General features: G+C 38.7%; 1 protein-coding gene across 1 annotated transcript; it reads right to left on the bottom strand.

The window, feature by feature from the left end:
• Positions 1 to 1,593: 1,593 nt before the first annotated feature.
• meis3 (myeloid ecotropic viral integration site 3) lies at positions 1,594 to 19,150 on the bottom strand. The gene is made up of 13 exons (XM_077566779.1): positions 18,788 to 19,150; positions 18,440 to 18,531; positions 13,252 to 13,391; positions 12,844 to 13,018; positions 12,719 to 12,769; positions 12,587 to 12,637; positions 11,139 to 11,288; positions 10,921 to 11,029; positions 8,147 to 8,292; positions 7,482 to 7,558; positions 5,098 to 5,156; positions 4,931 to 5,017; positions 1,594 to 2,652 (listed from the first exon to the last, which is right to left on the bottom strand). Exons 2-13 carry the CDS (start codon positions 18,449 to 18,451, stop codon positions 2,453 to 2,455), a joined length of 1,257 nt encoding a protein of 418 aa, XP_077422905.1. The 5' UTR covers positions 18,452 to 18,531; positions 18,788 to 19,150; the 3' UTR covers positions 1,594 to 2,452.
• Between the last annotated feature and the right edge of the window lie 3,421 nt (positions 19,151 to 22,571).

The raw sequence follows: 22,571 nt of genomic DNA, 5'->3' as shown, positions 1-22,571 counted from the left end.
ACTAGGAGTGTGCCCAAAAAATGTATTCTCATAAGAATCGCGATTCTCATTTAGTACAATTCAGAATTGATTTTATTTAAATTATTTTATACTTTCTTGCCTTTGTCTGTGTGTGCCTTTATTTGGAACGCTGTTCATGTTGTACCCGATTTGGCCACTGAGGGGCAGTGTAGTTCCACGCGGTCTAATACACTGTTAAGTTGTAGCCACATTAGAGAGTAGAAGGAAAAAGTCACGATCAAGTTCTTCCAATAAAAGTTTGTTTTGTTTTTTCAGCGCGGAGCCGTTCTTTTGAATGATAAAAGTGCCGCGAGTAGAGCACTAATTAGCATTAGCAAGTCAGACTGGAGTAGATCATTACGATTCCTTGCACATCTATAGATTAAAGCAAAAATCATTGTCAATCAATTCATTTTGAATCAAAAATCGTTCTGAATCGAAAATCGATTCTGAATCGAATCGCAGAGCCAAAAATTGGAATTAAAACAAATCGTGAGACATTCAAAGATTCCCACCCCTACTAAATACTATTTATCTACAATGACTGTTTCTATAGGCATGGGAACAATTGTTTAAATACGAAAATAATAATGATGACTTTATTTTTAGTCATAAGCTGAACTTAAAAGTGTGTTTCGATCATATTGCTTTTGTGATTTTTTGGGGATGCATTTACAACTAAGGATTTTGCCGTGAACTCATTCACTCCCAGCCATTTTCACTGAAGCAACCCCCTTCGCTCCTGGCTGTTTTACTGGATTTGGACTGATTTTGCAAGGCCCACAGAATGCTATAAAAACATGGAACCTACCAAAAGAAAGATTAGAGTCTCTTCTTTCATCAGGAAAAAAGTACATTTCTATCTGTTTTTGTTTTGCAACAATTAGCATTAGAATATAGCTAAGTTTCATCATTATTCACAACTCTGTTTAAAACAGTGGGTTAAAGAGCCTTTTGGTTACATGGCCCTGGTTGATCTCCTATACTCTGCTGCCACCTGCTGGCCGTTTTTGTAATAACTACCATTGCTTCAAGCATTCTCTTTAGTTTAGCGCATAGATGTCAAACTCTGGTCCTGGAGGGCCGCAGTCCTGCAGGTTTTGGAGGTTTCCCTCTTCCAACACAAGCTGATTCCAATCAGCAGGATCGTTATCAGGCTTATGCAGAGCTTGCTGATGAGCTGATCATATATCAGCTGTGCTGGAGAACGGAAACCTCCAAAACCTGCGGCCCTGCAACACCGGAGTTTGACACCTACGGTTTAGAGGCTGCATCAAAGCCTTCTGTATGCTCTAGCTAGCATTAAAAAAAAAACGTAATAATAATAATAATGGTAATATTTAAAATAGAACATATTTATGCGTTTTTGGGAGCAAATGAGCTAATATACTACAAATGTATTTATTATTTAATATTTAGTTTTATGTACGTCATATTATTTGTAGTTCACTATCTTGAATGAAGCTTTTTTGATGTATTGTATAGGTCTATATAATTTCCATCCAAAAAGAAACCCGAGATGAGGCAGAGGATCGAATTGTCTTAAAGTTCGATGCCTTACAGCACACTAAAAGATGAGCCGTCCACATGTGGTACGAAAAAACATTTTAATCCTTTGACCATATCATTCATTCAGAAATATTTCAATCGAGTCCGAGCAGAGCAGAGTTGATCGGGAGCAGAATGTTTCAAGTCCTTTGGCTGCGGCTCCCGTCTCACTGCTGCCACGCACGAGATGTATGCAAAATGCTTGAAGAGCTTGTCTCGTCAGTGTGCCTTTCTGCACGTGTGTGTGCATGTGTGTGTGTATGCGGGTGCACAACGGACACCTGTTGGCATATTAAGGAGGTCAGTGGTATGAGCGCCAGGCAGACTGGAAGTCATTCATCGTGTTTAGCTTCATGCTGAGGAAGAGCACTAAGATTTCAAACAAGCTTGTGCCAAACTGCAACTGCCACGAGTGGCTCACATAAATACAAAAATAGAATAAGTACAAACTCAAATCAGCCTTAAATAAAGTGTGAGAGATGGTTGTGTTTTTTTTTTTTTCGGGCAGACACTTGCAGGAAGACAGAGCTTGAAGAAGGCATGGTCACAGGATCGAGTCCCATCCAGTAATGTCTTTGTCTTGTAAAAACGTGATAAATATTGATCATCTCTTCCGGTGGTCCAACAAACAGGCATGAAGGTGGGATATGAAGGTTAAAGCATTGGTCTCATCCACGGGACACGGTGGACATGATGGGAGCGGAGGAAGCACTTCTACTCGGAGAGAGGTATGGCTTAAACCAGTGTGTGTGTGTGTGTGTGTGTGTGTGAGAGAGCTACATTGAGGTCATTGTCTTTTGGTAGGGAATGTAAACTCTTGGAGCAATTAGTTTCGTTTTCTTTAACTAGTGTGTAGGACTCATCACACTCACGCTTGCTCACAGAGGGCCCGCCCCCTCCACAGCTAGTGTGCGTGGATGTCCAGTCCTTGTGCAAGGAGGGGCTCTGCGGGGTGCGCGTGTGGCGGCGGGTGAAGCAGCATGGCGGCGTGCGGGTGTGGGCCCGGGTAGGGGTGGAGGGAAGGTCCTGGGTGGGCTGGGTAGGCTGCTTGGGACAACAGAGCTCCGGGGTAGTCCCCCTGCAGAGACGGCATCCCTTGAAGACCTGCCCGAGGGGGGCAGAGAAGACAAATTGGTCATTCCGCAATCGGAGCAACTTGCAAATAATCCATACGCAAAAGACGGAAACGTGCACTTTTTGTGTCAATATGAGTTGTCATGAGACAAGGTACAGCAATGGTGTCCAAGATATGGCCTGGGGGCCATTTGTGCCCCGCCATCCATTTTTCAGGGGCGTATATTCTGGATGGATCGATTATCAGCCAGACCGATTATCCGTGCCGATATTTGGCATTTTGTTGAATATCAGCATCGCCATCTGCCCCCCAAAATCCTACGGCTAATAAAGCTGCTATCTCATTGAGCGGCTAATGCATACAAACTTTTGGGGTTTTTATCAGGGTTCGTAATATGTTGCAAAAGGTTGCAAAGATGTTAAGAGTTTTTATCTGTCGCAAACAGTTTTTCTTGTTGCAAAGAAATTTTGAACATGTTCAGACAATTTTTCACTGTCTGTGAACATCTTTGGAAACCTTTTACGAAACCTGACAAAAAATAAATATTTATTCGCTAAGTCTGCAAGCATTCGACGCTCAGTGAGATAGCAGCTAAAGAGATCTATTTAAACCTGGGAACTTTTTAAAGAAATGCTGCTGAAGCTGGAAAATCCCTGCACTTTTTGTTTTTGCTTGAAATTTAAGCATGTTTTTTATTATTATTATTTTTTAGAACTTTAAAACAGAGCTTTCTATTTTCTATGTTTAAAAGTAAAAACATTATTTTTAAGAAGTTTTTTTTTTTTTTACGCTAATATCGGTTATCGATCTTGTCTACTAATAATCGGTATCAATATCAGTCTATCACTTGGTACTAAAATGGCTAGTTAAAAAAAAGAGGGATGAAAGTGGTCAGAGTGAGAAGGGGGGGGGTCAAAAAAAGGTGCCGCTATTGTAGAGCTTTTCTAGATATGCGAAGATCCAAATAATGAACTATTTACCACTAAAATATTAACACCATTTTTCTTTAAAATATTAAGTTTAAATTTCAGAAGCAAAAATTGTTTCTTTCCCCCAACCGCGCGCTCCCGCTCATTGGCGGGAGGGCGTCTCGGCTATTTGAAATGCTTCGGGCACTAAGACAGACACTACACACTCGCAGCCTCGCACTCGTCGACGGGAACGCGCAATCGAGGGGCACAAAGGTGGACACACGTCGCAAACCGGAAACGGAAACAAAGTTGATGGGTGAAAACCCGGAAGTCCCGCCTCCTCCATGGCATATAGTCCATTGATTTCTGTGGTCCTTCATGAAAGAAGACTGATTATCTTCTGTGTTTAATCAAAGTAAGACATTTGAAAACATCTGTTTTTGTTTGGGAAACAATGACCAAACCGCCAACATAGTACATCATCAATCCCCCTTTTTTAAATTACTATACGAATATGAAGTACGAAATAAACACCAATTACTGGCTAATAAACATTAATCAGGGGGAAAAATGTTTTTGTAATACACTTAAATGCAAAATTAAAATACATTTGATTAGTCAATTAATCAATTAAATAATCGATAGATTAATCGATTCTAAAAATATTCGATAGTGACAGCACTATCCGTCTATGAAGTGAGGCCAGCTGAAGAGACTGATAAAGATGAGCTTGGGATTTACTTGTAAAAACCAAGTAAAATTTTCCTTCTTGTAAAATTGACTTTGAATTTCTGAGTGCATCAACCTTTACTAGGCATTTTCGAGTTTTTCACTCCCCATTTCTAGAGTGTAGGCGTTTCCCCCGGACGAGCAGGAAAGCCGATAGAATGGTCTTTCGCATGCTCATTTTTCAAAAACTGACAAATGGGCGTTTGGCTTCTATTTATCGAGAAGGTCCTTGAATACACCTTTAAAACTATTGTCCAGAGGCTCGGTGTTAATCTGCTAATTGGAAGATGTTTGAGTCATAAATGGTCAAATAAAAAAAGCTATTGTAAAGACGTTTTTGGGCAAATGTCTACCCTGAGTATCTTTAACTCCAGTACACCAAGCTATATAATCCACCCATCCATCCATTTTCATAACCACTTATTCCCCACAAGGGTCACGGGGTGCTGGAGCCTATCCCAGCCGTCTTTAGGCAGTAGGCAGGGGACACCCTGAACTGGTTGCCAGCCAATGGCAGGGCACACAGAGCTAAATAATCCCTTCACCATAAATAATTCATGGTCAAGTGGTGAGGAAAAGACTTTGCAGCAGACTACAAAGAGTGCCGCAGAGACATGAAGACACTTAAATATGTCGGGTGGATTTCAAACACCAATGTGTAGTATACCTGCTGCTCGGAGCCCCAGGTGGGCTTGTCCGTCAAGCCCGTAACCCCCGAGTGCTGCTCCCTCAGGGCTGTAGGGACCACCCTGACCTGTCAAGCGACAAGCTCAGTACACGGCCAAAAGGTTCGGTGCGGGGGCGGTCAACAGCGGCTGACTTGAAAAGACTAACCTGAGCGATTGGATTGGTCAATCATGGGCTGAACGATTCTCCTCCTAGCGTTGATGAACCTGAAACAAGAGAGCGGCGGAGAGAATGGAGGCCGTCGGTTAATGGAGAAAAAGGCTGACCGAGAGACTGCTAACCTTTTCCCTTTTACAACCACTTAACCCTTTCAGAGGGGAGAATAAATCAACGTTGGGACAGGGCGCGTATTGATCGCCCTGTGATAATTGATTGATCTGCATAAATGGACGAGATCTGTGTGTGTGTCTGTGGTTTTGTGCTAAACCTTTGCTGACATGAATAAATTAACTCATTCACTGCCATTGACGGCTATTGACGTCAAAAAATCTTTTGAACTATTTCTATTAGTTTAACATTTTTTTTCCACTTTTGTTAACAAGAGTATGAAAACCTAAAAAAAAAATTGTACATTTAGAACAGATATGAAATTTATGATTAATCATGAGTTAACTATTGAAGTCATGTGATTAACTCATTCACTGTCAGTCAAAAAATAATTTTAACTATTTCTATTAGTTTAACATTTTTTTTCCACTTTTGTTAACAAGAGTATGAAAACCTAGAAAAAAAATATTGTACATTTAGAACAGATATGAAATTTATGATTAATCATGAGTTAACTATTGAAGTCATGTGATTAACTCATTCACTGTCAGTCAAAAATTCATTTGAACTATTTCTATTAGTTTAACTTTTTTTTTTCCACTTTCGTTAACAAGAGTATGAAAACCTAGGAAAAAAAATATTGTACATTTAGAACAGATATGAAATTTATGATTAATCATGAGTTAACTATTGAAGTCATGTGATTAACTCATTCACTGTCAGTCAAAAATTCATTTGAACTATTTCTATTAGTTTAACTTTTTTTTTCCCACTTTCGTTAACAAGAGTATGAAAACCTAGGAAAAAAAATATTGTACATTTAGAACAGATATGAAATGTATGATTAATCATGAGATAACTATTGAAGTCATGTGATTAATTCATTCACTTTAGCTTAGTTTTATATTTTTTCCACTTTTGTTAACAAGAGTATGAAAACCTAGAAAACAATTTGTTATTGTACATTTAGAACAGATATAAAATGTATGATTAATTGTGAGTTAACTATTGAAGTCATGTGATTAACTCATTCACTGTCAGTCAAAAATTCATTTTAACTTAGTTTTACATTTTTTTCCACTTTTGTTAACAAGAGTATGAAAACCTAAAAAAAAAAAAATATTGTACATTTAGAACAGATATGAAATTTATGATTAATCATGAGTTAACTATTGAAGTCATGTGATTAACTCATTCACTGTCAGTCAAAAATTCATTTGAACTATTTCTATTAGTTTAACTTTTTTTTTTCCACTTTCGTTAACAAGAGTATGAAAACCTAGGAAAAAAAATATTGTACATTTAGAACAGATATGAAATGTATGATTAATCATGAGTTAACTATTGAAGTCATGTGATTAATTCATTCACTGCCAGTCAAAAATTCACTTTAGCTTAGTTTTATATTTTTTCCACTTTTGTTAACAAGAGTATGAAAACCTAGAAAAAAATTGTTATTGTACATTTAGAACAGATATAAAATGTATGATTAATTGTGAGTTAACTATTGAAGTCCCGAGATTAATTACAATTCAAAATTAGCAGCGTGAGGCAATTAGAATCGTAATTAATTGCATGACTTCATGAGTTAACTCGCGATTAATCAAAAATGTTATACCTGTTCTAAATGTACAATAAAAACAAATTCTAGGTTTTCATACTCTTGTTAACAAAAGTGGAAAAAATGTTAAACTAATAGAAATAGTTCAAACGAATTTTTGACGTCTATAACCGTCAATGGCAGTGAATGAGTTAATGTTTGGATGCAAATGAGCTTTGCCTGTTAAACACAAACCTTTGAAAGCAGTGGCTAATATTTGGTTCAATAAATATAAAGTATTTCAATGAGTGCCCTGTATAGGGTTAATAGAACATGAGGGAGCTGTAAATAATTAGAATATTGGATATTGATTTGCTATTCTGTTTTATGAACTTGGAGTGAGTGGATTTTACTGCACCACCGCTCCTGTAACAAAATGCTTAGTAGGATGTTTCGTCTCCCTTTTTAAATCGGCTTTATTTTTAGAATTCATTGCAGTCTCATAAAATGGCTGACTTTTATTTAATTCACATTTGCATCCAACAAAATCCCCTCAGCTGAGCTTTAAAAAGCTAAAAAATGCAGACTAAACTGGCTTTGTAGTTAATGGCATTAATGTTGCACCCGCGTTTGGGAGATGACGCTTAATATACTTGAACAAGGCCAAATGATTATCGATAAAGCGCGGCACTCAAATGGGTGTATTGATTGGCGGTACACTGACCAGTTGTTGACCTGTAAGATGGTCAAACCCGTGTCCTGTGACAGCTGCTTCTTCTGCTCCTCGGACGGGTACGGGTGCTGAAAAGAGGACACATTGAGCTATAGTTCATGAGGAAAGAAACACCACAAGGTCATTTCTTTTTTGGTGTTATTTAGAAATGTGAATCCTTTTTTTTTTTTTTTGTCGGTAAAGCATGAGGCTGTGTGAGCTCGTTACTGGCTTTAGGATGTGAAATTTCAGGGTGATTACTAATGACTCTGCATCAGAATTCACATCTGCGCTCCTATTTTCAACCTAAGGAAACCCTCAAATCTGTGTGTGTGTGTGTGTGTGTGTGTCTCACGCACACGCACACGCGCATATTGGCACAATTGGAGGGAAGCAACATTTGACCCGCCTCATTTAGTCACTAATTACCAATCTAACAACCTCGCTGACAATTACTCACCCCATTTATTTCACTTCCGCAATTATTCCTTTGCAAGCATATTCATATAATCACTTCATCTCCAAGTCTCCATTTAATTGAGGCGACCTCCCTGATACACTCGCTCATATTTCCAGCCGTGTCAGGACAGGAAAGCGGCACCTTGCGCTAAATCCTCTCTTTCCACCAATCGGCTTCTTATTTGCTCCATATAACAACTATGAGCAAAGATTGTCACCGTGAGATGCTGGAAGAGCCACGCTCGCATGATGTTTGTGGCCACTTTGGGGAAAATGCCTCTCTTCTTGTTGTTTCTCCTCTCCCTGTCAGACTCGTCTTCTTCTCCTGTGCTGGGGGAGGCCATGCCCGTGTCCAGTCCGTCGCCTGGAAGGAGAGTACGTCGAAATGTGACAAACTGTCAGATATGGAGGCTCAAGTCACATGACCGTTGACGACTTAACCACTCTGTACTAACAAATTCACAAAACATTTTTTAAAGCTTCGAAAACCCGTTCTCCATGTTGTCTATTACTAACATTCAACTTAGTTAACTCATTCACTGCCATTGACGGTTATTGACGTCAAATATTCATTTGAACTATTTCTATTAGTTTAACATTTTTTTCCACTTTTGTTAACAAGAGTCTGAAAACCTAGAATTTTTTTATTGTACATTTAGAGCAGATACAAAATTTGTGATTAAGCGTGAGTTAACTCATGAAGTCATGCAAATAATTACGATTTTAATTGTCTGACGCTGCTAATTTTGAATTGTAATTAACTCATTCACTGCCATTGACGGCTATAGACGTCAAAAATTCATTTATTTTCACATTTTTTTCCACTTTTGTTAAAAACCTGTATTGTACATTAAGAACAGATATAAAATGTGTGATTAATCGTGAGTTAACTAGTGAAGTCATGTGAATAATTACAACTAAAAATTTTAATCGTCTGATGCCCCTAATTTAAAAAAAGAAGAAAAGATTATTAAAAATTAGGGGCATCAGGCGATTAATTTTTTTTAATTGTAATTAATCGCATGACTTCAATAGTTAACTCACGATTAATCACAAATTTTGTATCTGTTCTAAATGTACAATAAAAAAAATCTAGGTTTTCATACTCTTGTTAACAAAAGTGGAAAAAAATGTAAAACTAAGTTAAAATGAATTTTTGACGTCTATAGCCGTCAATGGCAGTGAATGAGTTAATTACATGACTTCAATAGTTAACTCACGATTAATCATACATTTTATATCTGTTCTAAATGTACAATAAAAAAAATCTAGGTTTTCATACTCTTGTTAACAAAAGTGGAAAAAAATGTTAAACTAATAGAAATAGTTAAAATGAATTTTTGACGTCAATAGCCGTCAATGAGCTGTTAGTTAGTTAAACTGTTAGCTAAACTGTTAGCTATCTGTCTTCACGGGCTCTTGACGGATGAAGTTAGAGACGACGGACACTGAGTGCAAAGTGGCTAATATGCAAATTGTGTTGTTTGGCTGAGCAAGACTGTCTGACTTGACTTATGATTGGCTTAACCCAACTAATGACCATTCGACTTGCTTGAAATGTAGCAGTGACTTAACTTGCGTGATGTTCACCACATTAGCTTGCGACTTGCTTGAAACTTCAAAGGTCAAACTTGAAACTTATTACTCACACACGGTGACGTTTGGCACTTCTGAAAACGTTCATTGGATAGTTAAAAAAAACAACAACTAATATATATAAGAGAAAATCCAAATATAGTGGAATGAAGCGTGAAAAGCAGTTACTCCGATTTTCTGTGTCACTTATTTACTGCTTTGTCTTTCACGTTTGGGATCATATATGGTTTTAAAAGCAGCTTTCTGGATTCCCCAAAAGCTAATTTTGTTGACCCCATTGCATAAGATGGCTCACCTATTGCTTGTGTGGTGTATTTTGTTTTGCACCCCCCCGCCCCTCAAATATGTAGTAGAAAATATTCTTTAAAAATGTCAATGTGGCAAAGTCAACCAATATTTGATTTATAAAAAAATCTATCAGCCACAGCTGAAGAACAGCAAAGTAAAGTGACTCGGGTTTGGTTGGACAGCCAGCAAAATTCTCAACAAAATGGATGCCATTAAAAAAGAAATAAATTATATTGTCATTATAAAATGACAAGAGGCAGTTTAACAGCTAATGGTTTCGCACAACCACATAAAACGGAATGCGGGAATTCAATAAAAAATCATGAATGCAAGATGATAAAAGCCCAATTTGTGCATGTCGTGCAATGAGATGGCAGAAACTGTGCTTGACTCTCTTGCGTCTTGTATTGAAGTCTTGTAGTAAAGTAAGTGTCTAGTAGTTTGACATTATTTGTTAATATTATTGTTATTATTATTATTTATTGCTAAAATAAAATAAAAAAAAGGTATGTGTTTTTAAATGTCGGTCTGTGTTTTTTTGTGCAGGTAAACTTTCCCTTGACATTAGGGATCGAACAATATCCAAACATCACGATACGATAAATATAATGTTATATGAACCCCATGATACAATAAATACAATATTGTGAGAAAGTAAAAAAAAAAAACACACGATAATTTGTAGAAGGTCACAATATTGTAAAATAAAATACAATTAAATTAAATTTAAAAAAACAATTTTATCTCATAATGTTGTGTTTGGCTAAAATGGGTTGAAAGCAATGTTGTTGTTTTTTTACTGAGATATTGAAAAATACAATTAAAATAACCCTAACCCTATGAATGATATATAGGTGTGATAACCGCTGCATTGGCCAAAACATTCCTGTTTAAAATTAAACTGCACTAATGAACTAACCGCCAGAGGGTGCTAGAACTGCACACATGGAATACAACCTGGCCTTTTTAACGGATGTGCTGCTTTTAACATTATGACATAACGACGCCGATATTGTGGCACTTTTAATATCACGATATTGCTGTTATCGTTACATCCCGTACTGTTTACCCTAACCAGCATTGTGTGTGTGTGCGTGTAGCAGGGCACCTGTATCACTACAGTTGTCTGCTGTGCTATGTGAAGGCAGACCACAGGTGCCAGGCGTTCCCAAAGGAGTGGTGGCACATTCATCGGGCTCTCGTAACCACGACGCATTCTGCAGAGAGGGAGAGAAAGAGCAGGAGTGAGTCATGGAACCTCGAACCGCAACCCTCACGTTTGCTTTCCACTGTTGTACGTCTTCTAACTTTTGTGTCATGTCTCACCTGTTCCGACAGACTGGTGCAGGATCCGTTAAAGTCCTCCATGTCCGACTTGGAGCCTCCCTCCCGTTCATCCAGGACCAAGTCCGTGGGCATTTTGCCCTTCAGACAGGTGATGTAACGGTGGCAGAAGTTATCACACAGGTCATGCACCTGAGAGAAAGAATACAACATAATACGTTTCAGGTAGACTTGCTTAACATTCACATATTATTTATTATTATTATTATTATTATTAGTAGTAGTAGTAGTAGTAGTAGTAGTAGTAGTAGTAGTAGTAGTAGTATCATTATTATTATTATTTTTATTAGAATTATCATTATTATTTATTTATTTATTTTAGGGGTGTCGGGCGATTAAAATTTTAAATCGTAATTAATCGCATGACTTCAAAAGTTTACTCACAATTAATCGCAAATTTTATATCTGTTCTAAATGTACAATAAAATGTTTTTTCAGAGTTTTCATACTCTTGTTAACATAAAAGTGGGAAAAAAATGTTAAACTAATGTTAACTAGAAATGTGGCTGCATATGTTAGTCATTGATACAGTAATTCCATAATAATTCATAAAATTTAGTTAAAAAGTGTGATAGTGATTTGTGTTGAGGTAATTTTTCTGCCACTAGATGGCATAATTGTATTTGTAAGACATTGGAGACAGCTCAGTGCATTTTTCTTTTCATATCAAAGGTAGAGTCCAACGTTTTCATCCAGAAATAAACACTAAATAAACTCTGGATGTATACACATGAAATCTTTCTCAATCTTTCCCTGCCCACCCCACCCACACTCCCACCCCACCTCCGTCCCAGCCTTTATTTTGCCATTTTGGTGTGTTTTGCCATAAGAGGGACATTGCTGGGCGGAAAGGCAATGTTTACCCCTCCAGCCAATCACAAAGCAGGGGGCGTGTCACTGTCGGCAGATGCGATGTTGACGTGCAGAGTGACTTCAGGCAGGGCGGAGTGCGGTCAGAGGTACGGGGTGTGAACGTTGAGCTAGTATGGGTTGAGCCATTGGAGGAGTCTGTTTTGAATTGTTTGTTTACAAACAGAAACTCTTTTCAATTCGTTGGACTCTACCTTTAAGAGCTATCTAATTTTTAACATGAAGTAACTTGTGAAATTCTTCACATTTTTAAAATTGTAAAATAGAACTTGACCCCAGTCTACACAAAAATATGCATTATTATTACATTTATTACTGCGCAATTTTGACGTGGCTGTATCAGCGATCTATAATCGCGCGTAAAAATTTTTTGTAGCATTAAAGGAAGTTTAAATTAACTCCAAATGAATGCACTAATTTTGACACCCCTATCATTATTATATAATATTATAATTATTGTAATAAATACGAATCTAGAGGCCTTTTACCATACCATAACAATTATGTATGCTAAACTAAAAAGTTTGTGCTTGTGAAAATTGGATCGATCATCAACCAACCTTCTCTAACTCCAGTAAATGAAAGCGAAGAACTTGTATAGCCTGAATCATCTATGGAGGGGAAAAAAAGCTGATTAAAGGTCCAATACATGGTTGATATGTTTATTTCCGAAAACATTTCTTGTATCTCACCAAGTTGTCCAGCTCAGGATTAGAAGAAAATATTGGTTTCTCTGAACGAATCTGCAAAACAAAATGGAAGGCTGGGCTCGCATGTGACGTCTTTCCTGCCATTGGCTCTCGTAGCTGTCGCTCACCTGTTTAGCGAACGCGGCAATGTCATCGTTGAAGGATTCCGAGGAGCACACGTCGCTGTGGCTTGTCATGCCGGGGAGGTGGGATGTGGCTGACAGGGAGGCGGAGTCTCGGGGAGAGCAGGTGGCAAGCTCGCACTTTTCAAAAACTAAGGCCAGCAGTGGGAACAGTGGGTGACTGCGCACACAGGCGGGCAAACAGTTAACATACTTCACATAAACGCGCTGACAGTTGACACACGGTGCGAACGCCAAACATTCACAGGAGGTGTGAGAAGTCATTTTATAGCACAGCATTTATGAAAGTGGCAGCTGTAAACGTCACATAGAGAAGACAAACACGGGCTGAATGTTAATGCGCTTCAAGCGGTTTCAAGTGTTTGAAATCAATCGCAGCGCGTGTGAACGCACCCGTAGATCTGGTCCTTGTGGTGTTTGAGGGAGTCGGGGATGGCGGCTCCGTACTGAGGGGTTGCAAGTGGTCTGACGTCATCCCCGTACACCCCCATCGACATGCCATCCGTCCCCGAGTAGTGCACCAGCTCTTCATACTGGGAGACCACAATAAGACAAAGATGGCAGTCAACAATAATGCCGATTTTAGAACATGGCGGATGAAATGTTTATTTTTTATTGAAGGGCAAAGTTTTATTTGTATTTTTTTACTGAAACATACAGTGCAATATTTATTTTGATTTTGAAATTTCTGAAAAGTTTATTTACAAGAGGGAGCTATTTACTTATTTAAAGTTTTCATGGAACTTTTTAAGAGATGCTTGAGGACGCTGGCAGCTCCCTAAACTTTTTGTTAGAAGTTTAACCCCTTCTGACCCATAGATGATTGCAATGCACATGACATATTTGCATGTTTAAACCAATAAAATGCATCATTTGGATGATGTCAACACCTCTGGTTCACAATCGCAAAATAATTAGCATGATGTTCATGTTAAAAATGTTACATATAAGCTTGGTAAGTTTACAACACGTTGCCGCCATACTATCCTGGCGTCCACTTTAATGAATTAAAACATGAGATAACTTCTGGGCTGCTCAATTATGAAAAAAATTATAATCACAATTATTTTGGTAATAATTTATATCACGATTATTTATTTTGTTTATTTATATTAAGACAAAATAAAATTATTTGAAACACTATAATTATGTAAGTTCGTTTTTGGACAAAACAAGATTTATTAAATTAGTCATTTTAAATTAGAAAAGGTGCAAAAATATAAATAATAATAATCTTTTATATTTCTTTGCGATTATGTCTATTTTGTAATTGTGGAGTGTAATAATTGAAATTGTAATTGAATTTCAATTAATTGCACAGCCCTATCCCCCCCAAAAAATCATTTTTGTTCTTATGTGGGAAAAGAGTGAAAACCAGTAAAAAATTTTAAATAAAATAAAAAGCAGGAAAAATGCAGGTCTGAAGGGTTTTAAACAAAGATGTCTATTGATTAACATTAAAAATATATATATATAACAATTTGTCAATCTGAAAATCTGTTCAATAAACATATGCTTAAAAGCATGGTGACAAAGCTAGAATAGATTTTAAAAATTGAACCAATGATTTCCCTTTTAGTAAAAATGAATAACAGCTCCAAATATCAGTCACACTTGCCACTTTAACCATATAAACGTCTTCTATTCATGCGTGTTTAATTAATATTTAATTAATTAAAAATGTCTACAAATTAAATGCCTATAAACTTTAGTTAAGATTGAATATCATCAATATCCTGGAATGACTAATATATTCGTCTACCATGGAAGATCCATTTTGTATTATTTTGTACAAAAGATTGACCAAAAGTAATCAGGCCTCTTTTCTTTTCAACGTCTTGACTAAAGTCCCCCCCCCCCCCAAAAAAAAACATTGAGCAAAATAAAACTTGATATGTTTTTTTGTTTTTTAATAAAGCAAGAATTTTTCACTGAAATTATTTTGACTTTATATCCACCCAACAGTGGCAAATCCATGTTTAGAAAAAGTACAAATCATGCATTGACATAAGACCCTCAACCAGCCCCTTTTAAGACCTCAATAGACACCAACAACTTCCAGCATGCGACAAGACAGTGGAGACTGGGTTGGGATCTTGAAATAAAAATGAGTCTTTATAGCCCAAGTCAGACTTGACTGGTCGTGCAAAACACCCCCTCATAACCCGCTGTGGCTGCATGCCTCACTGGGGTTTGCTATCATACCCTGAGAAATTGCGCGGCCCTCACGAACACACACGCGCAGTGCCGGAGCATCCCCTTAGCATCCCCTTAGCAGCACTTGCACACAAAGCGCCATCAATATACATGCGCTCCCACCTCTGGTGCTCCTTCTCTGCGTTAGTGAGCTCATTTGCGCTCCACTGCAGCTTCCCTCGCTCAGGCTGCTCGGGTCAGCACATCGACTTTTCTTCCTGCCGGATTAAAGGGACTCCTGTCACGGTCCCGCAGGGCGAGCCGCAGACAGCGCCTGCTCCGTTGGCCACGACGCCTTCTTCTATACTTCGGTGTTATTTTAAAGGCGCCGTAAAAGTTATGATCTGCTTGGTGTAGTTGATGTCTATGATGGACTGTTCCCGGCGGGATAGCACAAAGGTTATGATTTACCACAGAAGGGTGTGACTTTGCACACTGTGCTTGTAGAGGGTACAGTGAGGCCAGGGATCCCCTTACCGATATGAAAAATATAGAATATTGACTGGCCAGCCATTATCTGTGCCACTAACAGTGAGTCGAATGCAGATAACAGACAATCACGGGGCAGTGATGATATTTTTAAAGGCTTTTTGCCTTTACCTGTCCATAGGTCAAATAATAAATTTGTATATAAACGCTAACCATTGACGCTGTCACAAAAACAACAGCACGGATTTAGCAATATGGTTAGCATTTTTGTTTGGAGTGGTGTAGAACTGAATTGTATGGAAGAGGATTAGGGCCAGTGAAGAGGAGAAAAAAAAGGTTTCTCACTTTATTCTCAGAATTCTGACTTTCTGACTTCCTCCCACAATTCATAGCTTTATGTCACAAAGTCAGAATTCTGAGAATAAAGTGAGAAGTCACTTTCTGACTTCCTCCCATAATTCATAGCTCTATGTCACAAAGTCAGAATTCTGAGAATAAAGTCTGAATTCTCACTGATTAAAGTCAGAATTCTGAGAATATAAGTGAGAATTCTCATTTTTAAAGTCACAATTCAAACTTTAAAGTGAGAGCTCTCCCATTAATCTCAGAATTCTGGGATTCGTCAGAATTTTCACTTTAAAGTCAGAATTTTCACTTTAAAGTCAGAATTCTAAGAATAAAGTGAGAATTCTGCCAATCATTTTTCTTTTCTCTTCACTGGACCTAATCCTCTTCCGTAGGATTTCCTCTCGTGCTGTCACTATCAAATATTTTTTAATCGATGAATCTATAGATTATTCAAGCGATTAATTGACTAATCTGATTTTTTAAATTTTGCATTAAAGGGTATTACAAAAGCATTTTCCCCCTGATTTCTGTTTATTAACCAGTGATTGTTGTTTATTTCGTACTTCATATTCGTATAGTGATTTTTTTTTTTTTAAAGGTTGATGTTGTACTATGTTACTGTTTCAGTCATTATTTTCCAAATGAAAACAGATGTTTGCAAATGTTTAATTTTTATTAAACACAGAAGCTAGTCAGTCTTTTGTCAGGAAGGACTACAGAAATCAGTCAACAATTACTTTTGCTATGCTGAAACTGGAGGATTCAGACCATTTTAAATTCAAATTAGATTATTAGTATAGTTCAATTCAATTCAAATTCAATTAAAAAACACTTTATTTGTCCCCGAGGGGCAATTCAATAGCATACGAGCAGTATTAAAAGACGGGCATTACACCAGCAAACATAAAAACACACACACAAATTGCTGCAGTTAAAACCATTCCAACTACTGGCAATAAAAATGAAAGTGCTCTGTGCTATTTGCACAGTCGTCGATTAATCGAGTTGCATCGCACATAGAGTTGCTTCTAATATTTTGGTAACCTAATTTAGCTTAATGAAAGAGTGACTATATTAGGCACAGCTCTCAGTATAACGGCGGAATTTTCAATATACCTTCCAACAAGCACTATAAGTAAATTATGTGAAACTAATGGTGTATTTACAAATTACTTGAACGCGCAAATATTCCCTTAAACTCTCTCCGTGACCATTTCCTCAGGTTCCACATTTGCTACGCTGCATGACTTGACTGGCCCATCTGCAAGACGCTGGCCGTCTCCCAAAATATCGCCCACATTGGGAACCAGTGCACTGTCCTAAACGGCTTATCAAATTGTTGTTTCATAGTCCCATATGGCCACCGGGATCACAGAAAGCACCTGCTCTGAGGCCCTGCTCCGAGACACCTTCTACTTTTATGGAGGTTAGCTATTAACACAATCACCGCTATCGGATTGCGCCTCTCTCTTTACGCATGACCCCGATCAGGTTTCGCTGCGTCAAGCGGATCAAAGCGCAAAGCCCGAGATGACAAATTCCGCAAGTTTCCCTCGTTTTAAGTCGCAGAGCTGACAAATGGGCTGCAAGAAGCAAGACAACATTTTCATTGTGAGATGTAATTGTGTTATCTTAACAGATAATGGGGCTCTAAAATGTACAGCCGCCGGCGGAGAGAATAGGTCGAGAAAAGTAATTCCATCTCAGAGAACTTTGTTTTTATTCAATAAAAAAAAAACACTTGTTTAGGTTATATGGAGGGATAAAAACAACTTCTTTTGTTTGCTGTAAAAAAAGAAAAAAAGAAATGAGTTTTTAAACTCTAAACTGTGAAATGGCTTGTAAAAAAATAAAGCATTTTTACAATTATCTGTTTTTTTCTGAAAATACCAACGCTTTGATATATTTGCAATCACGTCCATTTTAGAACAGGTGATCGTTTTTCTTTGTTTCTCAACTTTTCAGGTGTTTTCACTTCTAATTTTAAAAGTTGTTGAATTGTGATAGCTTGGAGTTTAAAGAATTTCCAATGATTGAAACGTATTCATGCCATGAATGTTGAAGGGCGATAAACGTGTTTTTATGTAGTGTGTGTGTGTGTGTGTGTGTTTGTGTGTGTGTGTGTGTGTGTGTGTGTGTGTGCGTGTGTGTGTGCGCGCGTGTGTGCGTGCGCGCGCGCGTCCATCTCTAATTGCTCCCCTCCTCTGTGAGGTCTCAGCCTGCAGCCTCACTTCTCCTGCTCCATGCCTCCGAATCAGTGTAGCAAAAAAAGTGACCTACTTACTGAGTTGAACAGCCGCCCCTGCTCTCCTCCTCTTAATGACCCGCACTATCTAACCCTTGTGAGCGTTTAGCATACTCGCACAAGCAACATTCAGAAGACAAGCAATCCCTGCTAAGCAACATAACCCACAGTGACTCACTGCCTTAAAAGTTACAGATGCTCTAGTGCTTTTTTGTAGGAGCTTAGGTCAGCACACCTTCAGGGTTCACTGGGCTTTTGGTTTGGCGTAAATAGTAGGAACCCCTTTCTAATTAAGTTTGCACTGTGATCGTGTAATTAAAAAGCACACACACACACACATCGAGCAAGAGAGCATGGACGTACCCTCTTCTCCATGCGACTCGCCAGTCGGTCCTTCCCCCAAAATGATGATGCACTGCCCGGCTACAGTCCAGCAGGCACAGCCTCTGCTCCCCCTGCAAGAAATTGAACGCTCTTTTTAATATTTATAAGATTCAGTAGCAGCCCGTGTTCTTTGCGGTCGGTGTATTTGCATTTTATAGCAGGTAAGTAGAAAGATGGCATTTTGAGCTCGTAAATAAAGACATATAGCATCCGAGGGGGGGTTACAATGTGCACAGTGGCAATAAACGCTTCCATAGCCCGAATGCTATAAAAGGCTACTACAGGAGAATGCACAAACATAAATGATAGCGGTGTAAAATAGCCCACCTAAACGTAAATCCCGGTTGTGTTGGAGTCGTGTGTTAAGTCCAGAGAGCAGAAGCTGCTCGTAGATTCTCGCCTCCGCCTGGTGCGCCTTTCGCTCTGGCCACAAGCCGATCGGGATGCTCACTGCTGTCGGGAAGAGGAAGGGTCCAAAAGAGACGGCGAGGTTCCGAAGAGAGCCAGCGTCCTTGTGCTCGCTGTCCACGCAGCGTGCGGCGACAGGCTGCAAAATGTCACGGGTGGGAATGAGCGATTGTGTTTTCAGTCTCAAGAAGAGGAGGAGGAGGAGGCGTGATGATGGTGGCGGTGTGCGGGAAGGTTTCGGAGGGTCAAAACGCGACGGGGTCTCTTGCTCCCCCTCTCCTCCAGTCCCTCCGCCTCTTCCTTTTCTTCGTTTACTCCTCCTCCTGCTTATCACGCCAGAGAAGACCCCACACTCGTTTGTTCTTTTCTCTTTTTTTTAATCGCACCCGCTTCAAGATAACTCTTTAAAAGCATGATGCATGCACTTTAACGTTGGAGAAGATGAACAGTTAATAAGATGATGTGATTATTTTTGTTCACGCATGATGCCTGCATCACATTAAAAAATGACGCAATCTGTCATGTTTTGTGTGCTCGAGGGCTAATTTAGTTTAAAAGCTAATTAGGACGCTAATTGCGGCAAAGGTTGGCATGCATTGTCTGTCATAAATAAAGTTAAAGTGTGCTCGCTGACGTGGAATTTAAAGGCTGATAATAGCTTTCAAAGTGTTTTATTGTCCGCATATACTCTGAAGTGGGCAGCATTTGTTTTGACACAGCCCAAATGTCGCCAATTGGTCCTTCCTCAGTGGTGCGAATGTTTTATTTTCACTTAAGATACGGGGGGGTATAGTTTAGTTTAAAAATAAAAAAGTCGTCTTGTGTTGTTAATGACACGTCAGTCACATAATAATTATTCAAAACGCCCCTCTATGCTGGGTCCTGCTGCGAGGGGCCAACAGGCGGCTACACTTCAATCGGCGGCCCGTCCACAGACTCCATGGGCGGCTTGAGTTGGAGCGTGCATGCAGGGGCCGCTTGGCAGCAAGGGCCCGGGGGTCTTTTTACTCTGCAGGGTGCTCGTTTCCCCGGGGGGGGGGGGGGGGGTGATCACAGCCCCCGAGTCCCTCACACACGATGATAGTAACCATGAAACACTCGTGTCAATAGACTAGAAGAAGTTGTTAACATTGAATCAAAAGGATTAACTTCCATTGCACGCTGGAGCAGGTTCGAGGTTGATGCATTTGTACTTTCAAGCCATCTTCATGTTTTTCCTTCCGTCTTTTTATCCCCCATGTTTACAAGTAAATGATTGGGCTATTTGAGTAACAAATTATTGATGTAGATCACTTTAATTTACATTCCAAACACTCAAAAAAAAAAAACTTTTTTTTTTTTTAATCACTTCAGTGCTTGTGGAATGACGCCTCCTTTTACATGTTAATGAGAGCACCTTGGTACAATATTTGTTGATGAGTAATGTATTGAAAGTTACCACATCTGATTTATGGCGTTTTGAAGGAATCCAATGTCAGCATCACAGATTATTAAAAAGCTAATTAGTGTTTTCATAAAAAAAATAAAAGAAAGAACAATAATATTAATAATAACAGGTATTATTTTGTCTGGACGCTATAGATTATATTTTGAGCAACATATGCATAAATGAACAATTACAAATTCACAAATATAGTAATTTCTCTGGGCACTTATGGTTTTCTCAAAGGGTCATTATGACTGTGAAACAATGTAATTGTATGCATAAAACAACAAATTGATCAATAACTAGTTTATAAATCAGAAGTCATGGACTACTGTTAAATGTTTGTTTGTTTTTAAACGGGGAAAACGTGGTTTAGTTACAAAACAAATTGCTGTTAATATCTCCAATATTCAAAGTGAAGGAACTGCAATTGTGGTACAGATTTTGAAGGACAGTCACTTTATTTGCTTTTCAGCGGGCCACATAAAATAACGTAGCTGGCCACACCTGGCCCCCAGGCCTTGAGTTTGACAACGGCACTTTAGATTGCGTCACATAAGTGTTTATTGAACAATGTTGAATTCTGTGATTGCAGTTTGCAGTAGTGTACAACTGCACTGCATCACATGCTGATACTTTAAAAATTTGGTTGTATATCTCGCTCAGTTGACAGGGTCGAAATATTTACATTCATGCACCATTTCACACTAGAACTGCAATAATTAAACAACTCCCTGATATTGAATTAAGAAATGTTGACATTGTAAAGGCGATAATATACAACTCTTAGATTGAATCTGTAGTTTGTGCAAGCGCGCATATCATTTTGTGATTCATAATATGTATAAACATGAAATTAAATCATTACTTGTACAAATATTTGTGCTTTAGCAACTTAATATTTACAGCACAAAATATTTACATGTTTGCAAAAATATGTAAAATGCTTCTTTAATTGATATTTTAAACTGAGGCTCTACAAATGGAGTCTGACATTTGTCAAGACATATTTCACAAAAATAACATGCGTTTGTTAAGGCTTTTAAGTTTGTACGCTTGCACATTTATTACTTTGCTCTCTAATTTAAGCCTCATATTTTGATGTCAATTAAAATAATAGTGTAATCTATTTTAAATTTAAGTCTAAATGTTGGTGTGTTAACCGATATGGTGTTTTAAAACTTTAAAATGATTTCAAACTCTTTTTTGGAGAAATATTTAAAACAAAATATATCCTCTTGAGTGATCACCTTAGGAAGAGCCACAGTAAAAGCAAGCTACGCTATGTGGCATAAAAACACAGAGATGAAGTTGGTCATTATATACTTTACGTAATTGCGATATAAAGTGCATGCTTTTTCATCATTGATTTGGACAGTTTTAAGTCACACTGGAGGTGATGCCCTCCATGAGAAAATAGTTTATGGCGTGTGTGCTGAAATCTCACCTGTAATATATTTCATTTGATCGTGGATGTAATGATAAGATTTCAGACTGTGTTGACATCGTTACCGAAAGGATATTGCTGTGCCGTCTGACTCTGTTCCAATCCATTCAATCAGGGCAAAGCCGGCAACTCGAGAAGTGTCTGTATTTAGTCTTATTGAAGTGGAGCAACAGAAGAGGTAGCCCGCAAGGCCACCCAGCCTTGTTGACTTCAATGACTTGGCCATTAAGAAAATATGGCCGCCGTGACCTCTGGAAAGCCTTGCGCAAGCACCCAAAACATCAGAGAGCTGTGACCCTCCACCACTTGCATGTCAGAGTGGGAGTGGAGGTGAGTGGAGAAAGAAAAGATGAGGGAAAGAAACAGAGAAGGGTAAAAGTTAAGGGGTAGTCAAAGGCAGGGAGGGGGAGCGCAGAGTGCATTTTTATGAGCCTGCGCCTCTCCAGTTTCTGGGTCATCTGGCTTCACAGGCATACATTTTGGGCCTCTCCTTTGCTGAGCCTTCCACGTTTTCCTCACCAACAAACACACTTGCGTCCGCCGCAGCTTGTTTGCAAACTTTTCCTCTCTTTGCTCCTTGTGATGTGAGCCACTCCTCTTTCTTTATTTCCACACTCTTTCTACACGTTGGAGCATTGACCTTCTCCTCCGCCATCTTTCCTTGTTGTCCGCCACTCCATCGCTTTTTGTTTATAGTAAGCCAACACTACTTCTCTCCCTTCTGTTATTTTCTTCATCTCCCTCCCCACATCCCTGCCCTCCCGCTTATAGATGGAGATTAACTGGGGAGTGCAGCACCATCCGTCCTCATGACTGTTTGTTGTTAAGGA

Source organism: Vanacampus margaritifer, chromosome 5, assembly GCF_051991255.1.
Source record: "Vanacampus margaritifer isolate UIUO_Vmar chromosome 5, RoL_Vmar_1.0, whole genome shotgun sequence".
NCBI classification, from domain to species: domain Eukaryota; kingdom Metazoa; phylum Chordata; class Actinopteri; order Syngnathiformes; family Syngnathidae; genus Vanacampus; species Vanacampus margaritifer.
Note: the sequence above shows the minus strand (reverse complement) of the source record. Positions and strands in the feature narration are given on the sequence as shown.